The 14,878-nt window shown below is 41.4% G+C and overlaps 5 protein-coding genes across 8 annotated transcripts; 2 read left to right on the top strand and 3 right to left on the bottom strand.

Moving 5' to 3' along the window:
* Positions 1-1,779: 1,779 nt before the first annotated feature.
* LOC129723586 (soma ferritin-like) lies at positions 1,780-3,201 on the bottom strand. 3 transcript variants are annotated; one of them, XM_055677905.1, is made up of 3 exons: positions 3,037-3,201; positions 2,844-2,946; positions 1,780-2,708 (listed from the first exon to the last, which is right to left on the bottom strand). In XM_055677905.1, exons 2-3 carry the CDS (start codon positions 2,932-2,934, stop codon positions 2,140-2,142), a joined length of 660 nt encoding a protein of 219 aa, XP_055533880.1. In that variant the 5' UTR covers positions 2,935-2,946; positions 3,037-3,201; the 3' UTR covers positions 1,780-2,139. The 3 variants fall into 3 exon arrangements, with proteins under 3 accessions (XP_055533880.1, XP_055533895.1, XP_055533887.1); XM_055677920.1 differs by having other exon boundaries at positions 3,115-3,199; XM_055677912.1 differs by having other exon boundaries at positions 3,004-3,198.
* On the top strand, positions 2,764-5,061 carry LOC129723568 (nucleoside hydrolase-like). The gene is made up of 2 exons (XM_055677882.1): positions 2,764-3,329; positions 3,435-5,061. The coding sequence occupies exon 2, from the start codon at positions 4,090-4,092 to the stop codon at positions 5,059-5,061; it is 972 nt and encodes a 323-aa protein (XP_055533857.1). The 5' UTR covers positions 2,764-3,329; positions 3,435-4,089.
* A 256-nt stretch (positions 5,062-5,317) lies between these two features.
* LOC129723576 (nucleoside hydrolase-like) lies at positions 5,318-6,401 on the top strand. The gene has a single exon (XM_055677893.1). It carries the CDS (start codon positions 5,318-5,320, stop codon positions 6,284-6,286), a length of 969 nt encoding a protein of 322 aa, XP_055533868.1. The 3' UTR covers positions 6,287-6,401.
* A 19-nt stretch (positions 6,402-6,420) lies between these two features.
* LOC129723604 (UPF0184 protein AAEL002161) lies at positions 6,421-7,083 on the bottom strand. Its single transcript, XM_055677933.1, has 2 exons — positions 6,844-7,083; positions 6,421-6,778 (listed from the first exon to the last, which is right to left on the bottom strand). The coding sequence occupies exons 1-2, from the start codon at positions 6,974-6,976 to the stop codon at positions 6,576-6,578; spliced, it is 336 nt and encodes a 111-aa protein (XP_055533908.1). The 5' UTR covers positions 6,977-7,083; the 3' UTR covers positions 6,421-6,575.
* An 86-nt stretch (positions 7,084-7,169) lies between these two features.
* Positions 7,170-11,057, bottom strand: LOC129723557 (ribonuclease P protein subunit p40-like). Of its 2 annotated transcripts, XM_055677869.1 has the most exons (4): positions 10,785-11,057; positions 10,293-10,434; positions 10,063-10,227; positions 7,170-7,856 (listed from the first exon to the last, which is right to left on the bottom strand). In XM_055677869.1, exons 1-4 carry the CDS (start codon positions 10,917-10,919, stop codon positions 7,183-7,185), a joined length of 1,116 nt encoding a protein of 371 aa, XP_055533844.1. In that variant the 5' UTR covers positions 10,920-11,057; the 3' UTR covers positions 7,170-7,182. The 2 variants fall into 2 exon arrangements, with proteins under 2 accessions (XP_055533844.1, XP_055533836.1); XM_055677861.1 differs by lacking the exons at positions 7,170-7,856; positions 10,293-10,434; positions 10,785-11,057 and adding an exon at positions 7,985-9,819 and having other exon boundaries at positions 10,063-10,204.
* Between the last annotated feature and the right edge of the window lie 3,821 nt (positions 11,058-14,878).

Raw genomic sequence — 14,878 nt, 5'->3', positions numbered from 1 at the left:
TGATGTGACCAAGACGACGATGCCAAAGGTTTGGCAAATTTATTTAGGCAAACTCGCGCTGGCACGTTATACCGCAATGTCCACTACGTAAAAATTTCCTCAAATTGGCCGTTTGACCACCCTTCTTAAATTGTAACAAACTTGTCGTTGGACACAACATCTACACCTTCCTTCGTTAGCTTCTTCACAGACATCTGGCTATACCTGAGAGCCGGTACGTACAGCACATTCTTTGCATGCATCATAACACTACAGTTGCTCTTTCTTGCTGATTAAAACGGCTTCTTTGGCCACCAGAAATTCTCCGTTCCTTGGAACATCAATTTACAGCTGTCGATTCAAGATTTCAACGGATGAGAAATACTACATTGAATCCTACAAAAACTGGCCCCGAATCCAACAGAAGCTCTATCTTTTCGCTGTAGCGCTTTCTGTTGCCTTCAGTATCCGTTATGAAAACAACTGATCTTGACTCGTCAGATCGTCCGTCGGCAACGAAGGCATTGGTCTTCTTCCAGCAATTTTCCATCATGTGGCCACATTGGCCTCATGACGAAGGATTGCCGTTTGTTATATCCAGGGTGGCGAAATATAACATTCATTTCCCTGATATTTTTCAGTTTTCGGCACAAAGAAGTCAATTTTAGTTTGCGAATTTTTATGTTATGTCATGCAGCAAAATCTGTGCTAGATTTTGTACTTTGCCCTAAACTGCCGCTCCAAGCATAACTGTCCCAGCGTCCATAAGGTTTGCATAGAATATGGGACAGTTATGCTTGGAGCGGCAGTAAAGCTCTCGACACCACAGTGTTCGAGACTCGTAGTCGTGAGATGAATGAGAGCTTTTATGGGGGTTAGTAACGAAAGGCTGAAACTCGAAAGGCTGAAAAGTATGTTTCATAACGAAAGGCTGAATGCACAAAAGGCTGAATGAACAAAAGGCTGAAACATGAAAGGCTAAAACTTTTGTAACTTGAATCATAATCGTTGAAAAATTCGGACACATGGATAACAAACCTTTATAAGGTGACAGAGTTCAATGTTTGAGTATTAATTGGTTTGTGCAATGGAAAATTAATTTTCGGCAACATTTGAATCTATACACACTTGACTCTTGTACACGTTTCCTAGATAATTCAGGGCGAGACGGCCGGAAGGCCGCGAGTGTGCGCCGGCGACCCGCCGTCGGAAGCGCCGGCCACTGCGGGGGGCAGCCCCCCGCAGAAATCACCTCTGTATATGTTCGTTCGTTTTCCTAGGTCTACTGACTCGTAGGGGTGATCCCCTAGTTTAGTCCGAACGAGCGATAGCGAGTAAGGACAGCATACATCTCGGACAATCGAGTCGGCCATAGGCCGCGAGTGTTCTCTTAGAAATGAACTTTGTGAATTTCAGCCTTATGATTTTTCAGCTTTTCGTGATTCAGCCTTTCGTGTTTTCAGCCTTATGTAGTTATCAGCCTTTCGTGATTTCAGCCTTTCGAATTTCAGCCTTTCGTGTTTCAGCCTTTCGTAGTAGACCCGATGCATACAGAACCAATATCACTGGCACTGGTGCCTAAGGATTGGTCAAAATAATCTTATCAAAAGGTAAGCACTCTGGTAAAATAAAATCTTCGTTAAATCTAAAACCATGCAACACCCGGGCGGACTATCGATAGGTGGCATGTTGCACCAAATTACAACAAACGGCAACATTACGCAACATTACAACATTACGCAAAGGGGAATCGATATGTTAAATATGTACCTGCAAACGTTTGTATTAAAAATCGGATACTTTCGAATCAAAATATTTATTTGCAATAACGTTTTACTTTGTAACCTATCGCCTTGGTGATAAGTAAGATCTTGATGCGTCAATCGAAAAGGCTACATTTTAACGCATCTGAGAATCATGACAAAACGTACAATTTCAAAGTCGTTTTACTCGAAATGAGTCTTTTGACGAAAAGACCATTTTGATTGGCGCATCGAGAAATTTTGTCAATTTCTTTGATTCCAATAAAAAAATAAAGTTCTCGAATCAAAATCTAAGCTACCAACTAATTTGTAAATTACATTGAGCGATCATTTGATCCATGGTTGAATTCAGCTATAAATATATATACGAAAGTAGTTTAGCACAATCACAAAACGTTTACTCTACCTTGTCCAGATAATCATCGAACAAGTGAACACCTAAATCTTTGGTGCTAGCCTCATTCAAAATGTCATTTAAGTTTGTAATGTAGCCAGAAAGCTTCCGAATTGTGCCGCTCTGATACTCGATCAGTTTCTCGTCTAGATAGTGGGCCACGTCCGGGTCGTAATGTTTGCCAGTTTCGGCATGAGAAATCTTCTTATGAATATGATGCGCCTCGGTAGCCATTATCTTCTCGTAATGGATCGCCAACTTGAGGGAAGAGGTTTCATTGCTCTGCAGTAGGCTCTCAACGTCGCGAACGGCAGCCGAATTTTCGTTACCTTTGTTTAACGTTATACTAGCACCACGTCTGCTTTGGTATTTGATTAGCTCGATTGTATCCTCCCAGGCCTTATCGGAGATCTTACGATATAATTTTTCGAAACCCGGCCGATCCAGAGTGTACGCATCGAACACCGACGACAGAAGTAGGAAGTCAAACGACTTGTCCAACATCTGCTTGGTGTATTTGTTTAGGTCGCTCTGCACATGCGGAAAGCCGGAGAAAAGTGAGGTGCAACTATCTGCAAAGGGAACATACACTGTAACACACTTTCTAGTTCTATAGTTATTGTTATCAGTAACGCATTAGTTGTCAGCAATAATGCTGAGTCAGGGGGAAAACTTACTAGATTCAGATTTTACTAGAAAACACTTACCACTTGAAAGTGAGCACCCTCCACCGGGGACTGCGGCGTTGGCGAGAACAAATCCCGCAATTAATCCGAATGTTAGCAAATATAGTTTCATGATGATTCAACACTATTGACAACAAAGGATATGAATGAAAATGGCGATTACGAAATAGACAAAGTTTACAGAATTATTATCACTATCGTGGCAAGTACCAACCATGGATTTTGTGGATCTTCTTTATCCGACAAAAACCTTAGCGTTTGCGAAAATTTTAAGCAATTTTATATGGCTAACCAATCGATATTATTTTTAAGCACCACGAGCAGCTGATAGTTCAGTACGAAGGGATCACAATCTACGTCTTTTGTAAGTTGGATTGGTCAGACAGCGATGGAGAGAGAGCCATTCTTTTGTTTATTCTCGCGCCGAGAGAGAGGACTTTTGAGAGCGAGATTTTTTTAGAACTAAACGTAGGGTGGTTCTTTCAGTAGCAAATGAAGTAAATTCAAGTAAGCTAACTTAGTATCATATGTTATAAATATTTTTGGGAATAAGTTCTATTTAGTATAAAAAACACGAAAATACCTTATTGGAATTCGCTACTCTGGTCGCAGTTGCAGTTACGAGTAACGGAAGGCTAAAAGGGAATAACGCGCACACAAGGCTAAACACTGAAACTTCTGAATTACAGAAGGATAAATGCGTGAAAGGCATCTAACTTTCATGAAGCTAAGTTTTTCAATTTAAACGATGAGGCAAAGTTACATAATTGAAAACATTGAACCGAATCCGCTTAGATGTTCGCAAACCGCCAAACGCTCCATTGGTAATTTTTGGTGGCACAAAACCAAGCGTTGTTTATTTTACAAAAAATTCATTCGTTAGATGTAGAATTTTGTGTTATCCTTCAAAGATATTCACTATTGGGTCACTTGGACATTAAAGGGTTAGACTTTTTGAAAATTTGCAGACGAATGAATCCGGAATTTGCATCAATTAAACGACATCTACTAGTGCAGATGTTTGAAAAGTATGTTATGGGTGTGATAGTAATATTCAACAGTTGTAACTGAAAATTGAATGGTTTATAAATAAAATGACCGAGCATACATGAAATTCACGTGTATATGTTTGACTACAAACGCTACAAACATCTAACAGCTAACGAAAACTGTCTATAAGATTGATTGGCGCAGTCGCGTACTACCAGATCTTGCGTCGCGTCGCATCATCCAGTCAAAATTTGTTCGAATAAACGTGCTAAGCATAATGTCCTTGAATGGTGGCATTCGAAGAGTAATCGTAGATGTCGACGTCGGAACTGATGATGCTTGGGCTCTACTGTTGTTGCTAAAGTGCGAGAAGAAGTTCAATCTGAAAGTTGAAGCCATCACCTGTACTCATGGTAATACGGACGTGCGCAATGCAGCGCGTAATGTGTTGAGGATTTTAACGGCAATCGGTAGAACGGATGTTCCGGTCTATAGAGGAGCCAGTGAGCCGCTGGTTACACCGGTTCCCATTCGAGAGGAGCACTTTCATGGATTGGATGGATTTGGCGATCTCGGATTTGATGAGAAACCGGATGAAAGTTTGATACAGCCCGAGCATGCGGTGAACATATTGTTTAGTAGGATTGATGCGTCGCCAAGGGAGATCTCATTGATTTTTGTTGGTCCGTTAACGAACCTGGCATTGTGTTTGAAAATGTATCCAGAAGTGCGGAAGAAAATTCGTGATCTCTACATAATGGGTGGCAACCGGCATGGGGTTGGCAACACGACTAGAGCAGCCGAGTTCAATTTTTGGGCTGACCCCGAAGCAGCGCACATTGTGTTCAACAATGTGCAATGCCCTATTACGTTGTTACCGTGGGAAACGTGCGTATCGGAGCACCAGGGGCTTGATATGCGGTGGCGATTGGATGTTTTAGGAAACAGCAGCAACCGAGCTGTTCAGATGCTGAACCAAGTGGAAGCCAAATGTTATCGGGATTGGACGATGTGGATGCCATGTGATGCCTTTTTGGCGGCCGTTTTTGTGAAACCAAATATCGTACGCCATTCGGAAAACTTTCACGTCGATATCGAACTGAGTGGCAAATTGACCAGGGGTCAAGTTGTTCTGGATCATTTGAAAGCTAGTAGAGAAAACACTCGCATTGTGGATAAGCTGGACAGTGAGCAGTTCAGACAACTTATGCTGTACGCTGCTGATCATGATGTTGAACAGTCACTGTAGAATATATTACGATTTAAGTACCTAGCTTAGTGCTATCATTGTTGAATGAGAAAAAGAAATCACCAAAAGATAGATACAGACACAAATACTAGCAAAAGCAAAATTATATTCGCATCTAACATCACTGCTTTTTTTTAGGAGAAATGTTAGTGTTGGTGGTTTCAATTGTTATCACCGCAGCTTCAATTACCTTGATAACGACTAGTTATAGTTGCTATTCACAAAGAAAAATCCAAGCAGTTATTATCAGAACATCATGGCCAACAGTGAAATGCGCCGAGTAATTATAGACGTTGATGTTGGAACAGATGACGCATGGGCGCTTCTGCTGCTGTTGAAATGCGAGAAGAAATACAGATTCAAGGTCGACGCAATAACTTGCACTCATGGTAACACGGATGTTACACACGGAGCCCGAAACGTACTTCGAATGTTAACAGCGATCGGACGTCTAGATGTCCCAGTGTACAAAGGTGCTACGGAGCCAATAGTCACGGCCGTACCATTTCGAGAGAAACCATTTCACGGAATTGATGGATTCGCCGATTTAGATTTAAACGATACGGTTGATGAGAGTTTGATAAAACCAGAACATGCGGTAAACGAGCTATATCGTCGAATTCAGAGTGAGGCAGGCGCAATGTCGCTAGTTTTCATTGGGCCACTGACTAATCTAGCTCTGTGTATAAAACTCTACCCAGAAATTCGCAGCAAGATACGCGAGTTGTACATCATGGGTGGAAACCGGTATGGCATGGGCAACGTATCAAAGTCTGCGGAGTTTAACTTTTGGTCCGATCCGGAAGCGGCTCACATTGTGTTCAATAACGTGCAGTGTCCCATCACGTTACTTCCCTGGGAGACATGTTTGTCGGAGCAGAAGACCATACCGATGGAATGGCGAATTAAAGTGCTTGGCAATACGAGCAACCGAGCTGTTCAGCTTTTAAACCAGGCAGAGGGCAAGATCTTTGCTGGGCGACCATTCTGGAGACCGTGTGATGCATTTTTGGCTGCTGTTTTCGTCGATCCGGATATAGTGGAAAGTTCGGAAAATTTTCATGTTGATATAGAATTAACAGGACAGCTGACCAGAGGTCAGACGGTATTGGACCATTTGAAGTCCAATCGGGAAAACGTGAAACTGATGGAAAAGTTAAAAACCGAACAATTCAAAATGTTGATGCTATATGCTGCTGATCACGAGGTAGAGCATAAGTTGTAACGCAGTTTTACATTAAACTGTTATGAATCTGCGTTCGAAAGTTGAACTATGTTAACATGAACTTCAAAATTTTTTTGTCTCAACGTCTTAACACTCCGAATATTCCCTGGTCAATACTATCTAATAGCAATAAGTTATAGTGTAACATGAATATTTTATTTAAAACACCTACACTACCTTTTTTTTACAAATTATCCCGTTTTTTGGGAAGTCTATGACCAATACTTCAAATGTAACGGAATGAAACATTACCCTCTTAAACACAACACTAAAATACCCACATTTTCCCCTAATGTTCCATAGCATCCTCAGTTTTTCCGTTCGTTTCCGAACCATCATTGCCTTTGGCGTACTCTTCCTGCATTGATTGCCGAATTTCCCGATTGGACTGAAGCAGGTTCAGCAGCTGTGCCTTTAAATCGTCATTTCGTTGCTCGATCATGTCCAATGCCGAGTTGAGCGAGTCCAAATAATTGTTGACCGAATCAAACTCTAGAAAAAGGCACAGATCCGTTCGCTTAGTACGCTTTTTTTGTTAAGCTATGAATATACCGTACCATCCAGCGAAACCTCGATGTCCTCATCCTCGTTTTCCTCACCGGATGTCTGCTCGTCCTGACTGCTTCCAGCAGACATTTCCTCTGGCGGAGGGTTTAACTTCGGATTCTTTTCCTTCGGATCCGGCGTCATTGTATTTATCACCTTCAAACTGGTTTTCTTTCCCGTCACCTGATCCAGTTTAATTGGTGACAAATACAAAACAAATCAATTCGGTTTTATTTACTTTTGTTCTGTTTCGTTTGACAGTCGACTCGAACTGTACTAAAAACCAGACGTCGGTAATGTAGATTAGTCATCATCGAAAGCAAAAAAAAAATAGAGGTTGGTTTTTGCATTTATTTCGGCAGTTTGCTGTTATCAACCAGTTGGTACCAAAGATATTCTCCCTTCGGGTTAACGACTATCGTGTACGAATTGTCCCCGTTGGTGTGAAAATAATGCTCACGCATTCCGAAGCTGATTGGACTATGTGAAAAACCGTGCACGTACATTCCCATCCATGGCACGTGACTTTCCGCCAACAAAGTCGCTATGATTTGTCTGAAAATTGATCGCACATGCGCGGTCGTAAAGAAACCCTTCCAGTGGAGAACTTTGGCATTTCCAACCTCCACGCGTTGTCCGCAAAAATCGTATGAATTGAGATACTCGTCTCCTTCGGTATCGCAAGAAAGCGCCAGCATGCCCATGTACTCAATTAACTCACCTGTACTGCATAATTCCTGGTCCATGTTCTCGTTCAGACTAAACGAGGGTATTTTCAAACCATACTCCAGATGAGTTTTCACTAACGTAGGCATTAACTCTACCGTCACATCGGAATAGTCATCCTGCGTACCGAGATCAGCAAAATGTTTCGCCACGGATGACGGGCAAATATTATCGCTGTTCGGTGGCGTCCATGTGATTTGTAGACTAAATCGGCCAAGCGATTCACGTCCCAAGCATTCACGAATGCGGTTGTAGTGTTTTGTATCCGTTCGAAGCGTTTTCAAATTGATTTGTACCACTGGAAGACATTGCAGAGGATGTTATCAAGGTAGTATCAAAGGATTGTATAATTTGATGTTTTTAGCGAAGGTTCGTTTTTTTTTGTAACTTTCTTTTCGAGAAAATAATTCAAAACTTTACCGCAGATTTGTAAAAAGTTCATATCAATCTTATATTTTATCAAACACAAACAATTTTTTTTATCGTGTCAATCTTATTGCGGTGTATTTTGAGTTAAGATTTGTGTATTTGTATTACCAAATCAACAATCTTCAACTCTCCATTATTTAGATCAGCTAAAATCATTTCAGTTTCTGCCTTTTTACGGTAGACGTAAACAGTCGTTTATCAGGTGCGTCGAACTATGTTCAAAGGTATGTATAATTCCAAACCATCTCGTTTTACTCCTGCGCGTATTGTCTGAGGGGTGCTGTACGCACAGCGAAGTTCTTTTCGCGGATCATTTGTCGCAGCTGCACGATTTCGTACTCTTTGACTCTCTTCCAGCACTCAATTTCATTCAGCAGAACGAGATTGGGACACCTCTCGATCAGCCGATATGCCGTTTCGATCGTAAGTTCTTCCGAATTGATGATCCGAATGTCCTCCAGATATTGGAGAGGATTACGAAGGAAAATCTTCTCAAACATCTCGTCGCTGGTGTACACCTGGGTTCCCAGTTGGATGAATCTGATCTTCAGAGCCGTAGCCAAAATAAACTCCAAATGCTTCGGAGGACATTGACTAACGAAAGACAGGCGCTCTAGATTCATGAATGGGGGTATGGCGTACCGTCTGGTATACAGAGAAGTCGACGGAATTAGTACACAATTGTACAGCGATAGGGTTTTTAAATCTGGACAGTATTGACTAATGTATATGAGAGCGTTCATATCAATCTGCTCCACGTGTTCCAGATGTAAGTGGGTTAGATTACATCCCTTCACTTGTAGCACGTCACGAACTTGATCGGCGAAGAAATCACAGGACAATAAATACAGCTCGGAAAGGCTATTGAGTGCTATCAGAGACATCAGATCTATCAACAATGTGTTGTGGAAGAGTGACACGTAATTTACATCGGGACAAAGCTCTGCTAACAGCTGAATGTGGCGAGTTGTCGCAAAGCGAGTCTCAAACTTTCGTAGCTTCAGATTACTAATTTGTGGATAGTTCTGATCGATGAACTCAAGACATCTGCCAAGATCATCATAGCGGCCGATGTCGGTGAGATTTTTAGCTTTTATCAGCAACTCAATCATTCCAGAAATTGTGACCTGTGTTCTCGTCAGTATTACAACCTTTAGATTTTTGAGTTTAGCAAGGATATCTATGCTATCGTTGGTAACACATTTGGAATTAGAAAAATCTACATACTCCAAGTTAGGGCAGCTTTTCGTTAAGGCTCGTAAAACTCCATCCGTGCAGTCGTAATTTAATGTCAGCGCCTTGAGATGCTTCATTGTCGCCACGCCCTTAATGATAGTGCTTTCCATGTCACTCGTTTTCCATCCCCCGCTCATCGATCCCAAGCTCAGGTAACGCAGACCTTTCAGATCATTCATCCTTGAATAGAACACATGGCGCATCATCTTCGGCATCAGTTCGATTTGAAGAACACGAAGTTTTCGTGATAATAAAACTTCGGACATCGCAATAGCCACATTCACCTGGCATAGAAACTTCGCCATCGATGCGCGAATATCCAGTGCCTGTTTGACGCGGTCGATCAGCTCCATGATCTGGCGAATTAATTCCGTTCCCATTTCGTCAAACAGGTGACTCGGAATGCAATGGTCGAAGTCATCGCGCAGCTCGAATACGATTGATTTGAGAAGTTTTCGAGACTCATTATTGTCCTGCTTGCTGACGAGCATTATCGGCATTAACATATCAGCGATCTGGCACAGCCGCGTGGCGGTCTGTTTCAAGGCTAGCAGCTCTAGCCGAACCGGCTGACCAAGCTTAGGCATATCGTTTCGCTGCAGGAAATGGCGTTCAGTTACTCACGCTGGGAAGTTTGCTCTTTCAAGGAAGTTAATTTCTAGAAAGGGGTTTTGAGCGCTTGCAGGTACTTTCTGTTGAAGCACCTTTCATGAGACGTTTGCAACAGTTTCTATACAATTATATTATTTTTGATAAAATTCCATTTTCCAAATCCCTCCCAAAACCTCCTCCGAACTACTTCCTTGCATAACAATCATTTTGTAAGGGTAAACACTTACCGTATTTACTGTTTCTTTTGCGAGCGTACTGAGATATTTTACCCTCGAGCCCTAGCGATTGGTAGGTTTCCTTATTCAAGTGTAGTATCAGGATACCGGTGGGCGTTACAGCCACACAATCGTCCGTGTCCAATTGAGTTTGAAAAGAAACTGCGTAGAAGCTTCCTGAAATGAATTATCAGAAGCATTTTTTTTTCTGAAAGTAAGCTTCCAACACGCCAAATTCTTACCTCTCTTCACGAACGCTTCGATGAAAGATCGCGCAACTAAGGTCTGCAGCGGTAAATTACGCACCAAGTAGTGATCGCTATCGGCTAGGACAGTTTCCAGGGAAACTGGAATATTGCTGACGTCTGGGAGGATGATCGTTATCTGAGAAGTGTGAAAATCAATGACAGAATCTCTCTCACTTGACTAAGACTCTGCTGCAGCTAGCGTGGTATATCGTGGTTAGCGGTGAGCAAGATGCAGCTTCAAGCCGCAGAGAGTAAGTTTAGCTAACCGGCGGCGTTGCGCAATGGTTACGGTAGATGTTCTGTGCTAGCCAGAGAGGGAAATTTATTTTCGAACGTGTGGCTAAAAAGCTTTTCTATATTTAGATTAGATATAACGTTCATCTAGAGGCGACCGATTAATTTGTTTTGGTTATTTATTAGTATATTGCGATTAAGTATATTTCTGTGTAGTTGATGTTAAGTACATTCAGAAATATAAAAACTCACCATCTGATTAAAGTGATGTGATTGTATCCCTTTCTCCAGGGCATCACACCGTTGCTTACTAAGGTCAACATTCCCGGTTTTTTGTATGATTTCATGTGCAGGTGCCTGAAATCTCCACACCTCAGGGCACAACATTGTTTAACGTGAAAAATGTACCACGATTCACGATATCAAATATTTACAGCCTTTTATTTACGGCAATTCACGCACGTTTTGGACGTTGTTTATGGAAAAAACAAACGTGCACAACGTTAACAGCGAAAGTGAAACCAAACCAACTTGACAGCTTTTGAAAATACAAAAGAGCGAAAGCTGAGAAAACAGAGCTGCCAGATCGCTTTAATGTATTAGAAATATTAAATCGTATCTTGCTTGAGTCGTATAAATGAAATCGTTTGCTCTACTCATCCCGTGCAAATCTTATGGGTCTGTGTTATGGAGGAAGCAAAGTAAACTTTTTTATTCATACACCCAGGTAACTGGACTAGCAAAATTCATAAGGCTCGCTCTATGAAATAGCAAAATTAGGGAAAACTGAGAATTCATACGGCAAACATGAATTACATACGCTACCCAGGATTTTTTTTACACCTATGTGCAATTTTCTTACGTCATACATTGGATTTTCATTGCAATGCCTTATGAAATTCATTGGTGCTGCTTGAGTGAAAAAGTTATAAGAAAGGCATATGTAAAAGCAAAAATGGCGTCCACCACTATCGACGAACTAAAGCTAATTGCGGATTTGTTGAAAGGTGCACCAGGAGTCAATCTGGAATTATTCCGACGTAAGTTGCTACGAAAGATGATCTCAAGGCAACACAATGAACTAAAATGGAATTTTCTTTGCAGGAGCGAAAACCACTACAATCCAGCTACTAAAATTCACGGAAGAGGAGCTGTTGACCTCACTCGGAGTACACCAGAGGTTGACACGCGACAGTTATGGTCCTGGATAGTAAGCTGCCGCAAGCGAAATGTAAGTATCCATTTTGAAGCTAAAATATTGGAAACACTGTATGTTTTCCGTTTCTACGCTATAGGATCTACATAACGTGACACTAGTTTCGGAAAAGGCAGATTCGATTCATGCGGGCGTTGAGAATCATCCACAAGCCGAGCAACCAACAGAAGTATATGAGCTTTCACTATTTTTGTAATGCCATGTTTATAAATATTTGACTATTTCTCTTTTCTAGGATTCTGAAACCGAGGAAGGTATATTTATAACCAAAGGTCCGCCTCCTAGCTCAACAGAGTGTCTTGACCTCAGTACAGTAACGAGATTGAAACAGGTGCGTCAAATATTCTCATGTGGAAGAGCTTGAAAGTGTATGATCTAATGCTTTTCCTGTTTTTCAGAACACATCACAAGATCTTGACGAAGAAAGCGAAGACCTCGTAGCGCTTTCTTGTGAAGACATAACACTTCACTACGAGGTATTTAAAAAATACCAGATGAACTTGAAAGCTTTAACACTTTCTCTCTGCTTCTATTTCTAGAATACAAGAGCACTTAACAGTAATCAGAAAGACGACAATGATCCATCAAACGAGCCGTATCCAAGTGCTGGTCGTGCCTCGCATTCAAGCATCAGCTGCGAAGCTCCACAAGAAGAAAGCGCACCGATTTTGATTCCTTCATTTTGTCGGCTCACTCCTGATTTATTGAAGCAGCTTTTAAAACAATCTATTTACGGCAAACAGTCAAACAGTTGTTGCAGACAGCTGAAACGCATAGCCTGTCCGATGCCGGTAGAAAGCTCGTTGTCGATACCGTAGCAAGATACCATTTAACTCTGAACCGTAAGACATCGGCCGAGGCAGTCGATGATTTGAGCGACGTTATCGTGGGATTATTTACGAAGAAAAAAAATCACAGGAGGGTTGTGTGCAAAGCCACGACCGCAAGGTTGAAGTAGAATACTTTTACACAGCTCTACTTACGACTGTACATTAACCTACGGCCGAGCGAATCGGTTGGGCCGCTTTTCGCGTTTAGCCTGGCAGAGGCCTAATGCGCACGGCCAACACAATAGAAAGGTGTTTTCACATTGAAAATTAGACACGGCTGTACTAGAGTAAGTGTTGGCAAATGCATCAACCGCTAATACCGCCGCTATCGTACGAAAGTCAGCCTGGCAGAGGCCTGAGACGTGGTGACCAACCACAGGGCAAGTGATTTGTTTAATTTGAAGGCAGCCACAGGCGCAACCCGCTGCTATCCTCTGTTACTGCTGAGTGCTGATATCTGCTGTCAACGTTGTGGACGGTCCATCCAGCTCACCATCCGACTGATGAATGTAGCTAGTTTTCCCAGAAACACTCTTTTATAGCCGAAGGGTGCTGCGTAATAGGTCACGCCTTTCAGTTGAGGTTTACCATTTCCTTATGTTCTTTAGACGAATTATTCCACAATTCTCGCTAAACATGTGAAAAAGGCCCATGTGCCATATGTAAACAAGCCACAATTTTACGTTTTTCGATTGATACAAGCTTAATCTACCCGTACAAATAAGATTGTTTGATTGAGAGTAAATTCTTTTATCAATAAATCATATTATTAAGGGCAGATTTCGCTTGTATTAATCAAAAAACGAGAAAATTTGGCTTGTATACATAAGGCACATGGGCCCTTTTCACATGTTTGGCGAGAATTCGCATTTGATTTTTGTATCCAGCGAATAAACACCGATGGTGCTTTCACACACGCAACGTTTTTAACCCGTATCTTATTGCGGTTTGTAACATCAAGCGATTTCGTTTGCTCGCTGTTGCGTGTTGCATCATGTTGCAACTTGGCAACTGGGAGACGACGAAATTCTGTTACTGCTGATTGATTGAATCGACTTCATATTAGCTCTGCACAGTCGAACTAACTGCTTTTGTGAATGCGTTCTAACAGGGCAGTTTATTATTCAATGTCGTTTATGCTGATCGCAGCCTTTGCGCTGCCCCTACAGTGGGGGGTTTACTAAATAAAGTAAAAATTAGACAACTACAACAGAATTTGATTGCATCCCGCTCAGAATGTCTGCTTGTGTTGATGCCAGAAAATTATTACCCTTCAATTATTTTTTTATTTGCCTTGAAAAAAGCATTTTGCGGTTCAAAATCGGTTGCTAATTACAACCTTTGAGCTGCCCTAACATTGGGGGAATTAAGATACACGGACAACATGCACTGTGGAAGCTATTTCACATTCAGTAAATTAGACGAGTGCGACAAATTTAAATTGCTAGGATGCAACACAAAATGCTTGCTTGCGTTGACAAAAATTATTAACTTTCAATGACTTGTTTATTTGCCTTGAAAAAAGGCATTTTGATGTTAAAAATTGGATTTCCTGATGGCAATCTTCATGCTGCCCCAATACGAGGGGAATAATGGCTGTCTGGCGACACACGCTGAGAAAAACCGCGCTGCTCCTGAGACGTGGTGACCAACCACAGGGCTAGTGCTGCTGCTAAGGAAGGACGACTGCTGTTGTCGCTTTCTAGAACTATTATGAGCGGCTCCGGCTGAAACAAGCTCTTATATAGGCCAAATAGCATGTTTTCAATTGCAAGGTATATGATCCTGTCGACTGTGCTTGGGAAGCAAGCATATAACGACCAATCAGAGGTCGAATTTTTCGTTTTGACAAGGCTTGACTGTTTTCAATAGTACAATAGTGTGAATAATAAAATTACAAGTATCTTATTTCGGGTAGAATCTTAGAAGATTTTCCAATCTATTGCTAGATGAACGAAGAAAATCCATCGAATACTAACCGATTTATTAGCATTTGAAATTGGACATATTTTTCACTTTTTTCGGTTTTAGATTTTCATTTCACATCCCTATGTAGCCGAACTTCCTGAGAGAAGTATTCTACTTCAAAAAGGTAATGATGAATAAGATATGATAGTGAGAATATCAAAACAATGCATGTAAATATGAGGCATCACCGTGATATTTCGTTTCGGTTGTCTCACGAAGATTGAGATTCTCAATCAGTCTTTAAAATTCTTTCGCATATAGCAAAACGATCTTTGGAATGCAAAAATTGCCATTTTTACGAACCCTCATTCTTTTGTAACAATTCATAACAT

The sequence above is a fragment of the Wyeomyia smithii genome, chromosome 1 (genome assembly GCF_029784165.1).
Source record: "Wyeomyia smithii strain HCP4-BCI-WySm-NY-G18 chromosome 1, ASM2978416v1, whole genome shotgun sequence".
NCBI classification, from domain to species: Eukaryota; Metazoa; Arthropoda; class Insecta; order Diptera; family Culicidae; genus Wyeomyia; species Wyeomyia smithii.
Note: the sequence above shows the minus strand (reverse complement) of the source record. Positions and strands in the feature narration are given on the sequence as shown.

Excerpts from the sequence above, each read along its gene's own strand:
- LOC129723568 (XM_055677882.1), top strand. The coding sequence starts at position 4,090 with ATGTCCTTGAATGGTGGCATTCGAAGAGTAATCGTAGATGTCGACGTC.
- LOC129723557 (XM_055677861.1), bottom strand. The coding sequence starts at position 9,810 with ATGCCTAAGCTTGGTCAGCCGGTTCGGCTAGAGCTGCTAGCCTTGAAA.
- LOC129723576 (XM_055677893.1), top strand. The coding sequence starts at position 5,318 with ATGGCCAACAGTGAAATGCGCCGAGTAATTATAGACGTTGATGTTGGA.
- LOC129723586 (XM_055677905.1), bottom strand. The coding sequence starts at position 2,934 with ATGAAACTATATTTGCTAACATTCGGATTAATTGCGGGATTTGTTCTC. Across the intron at positions 2,709-2,843 it reads AGGGTGCTCACTTTCAAGTG|ATAGTTGCACCTCACTTTTC; the intron begins GTAAGTGTTTTC and ends TTCCCTTTGCAG.
- LOC129723604 (XM_055677933.1), bottom strand. The coding sequence starts at position 6,976 with ATGACGCCGGATCCGAAGGAAAAGAATCCGAAGTTAAACCCTCCGCCA. Across the intron at positions 6,779-6,843 it reads CATCGAGGTTTCGCTGGATG|AGTTTGATTCGGTCAACAAT; the intron begins GTACGGTATATT and ends GCCTTTTTCTAG.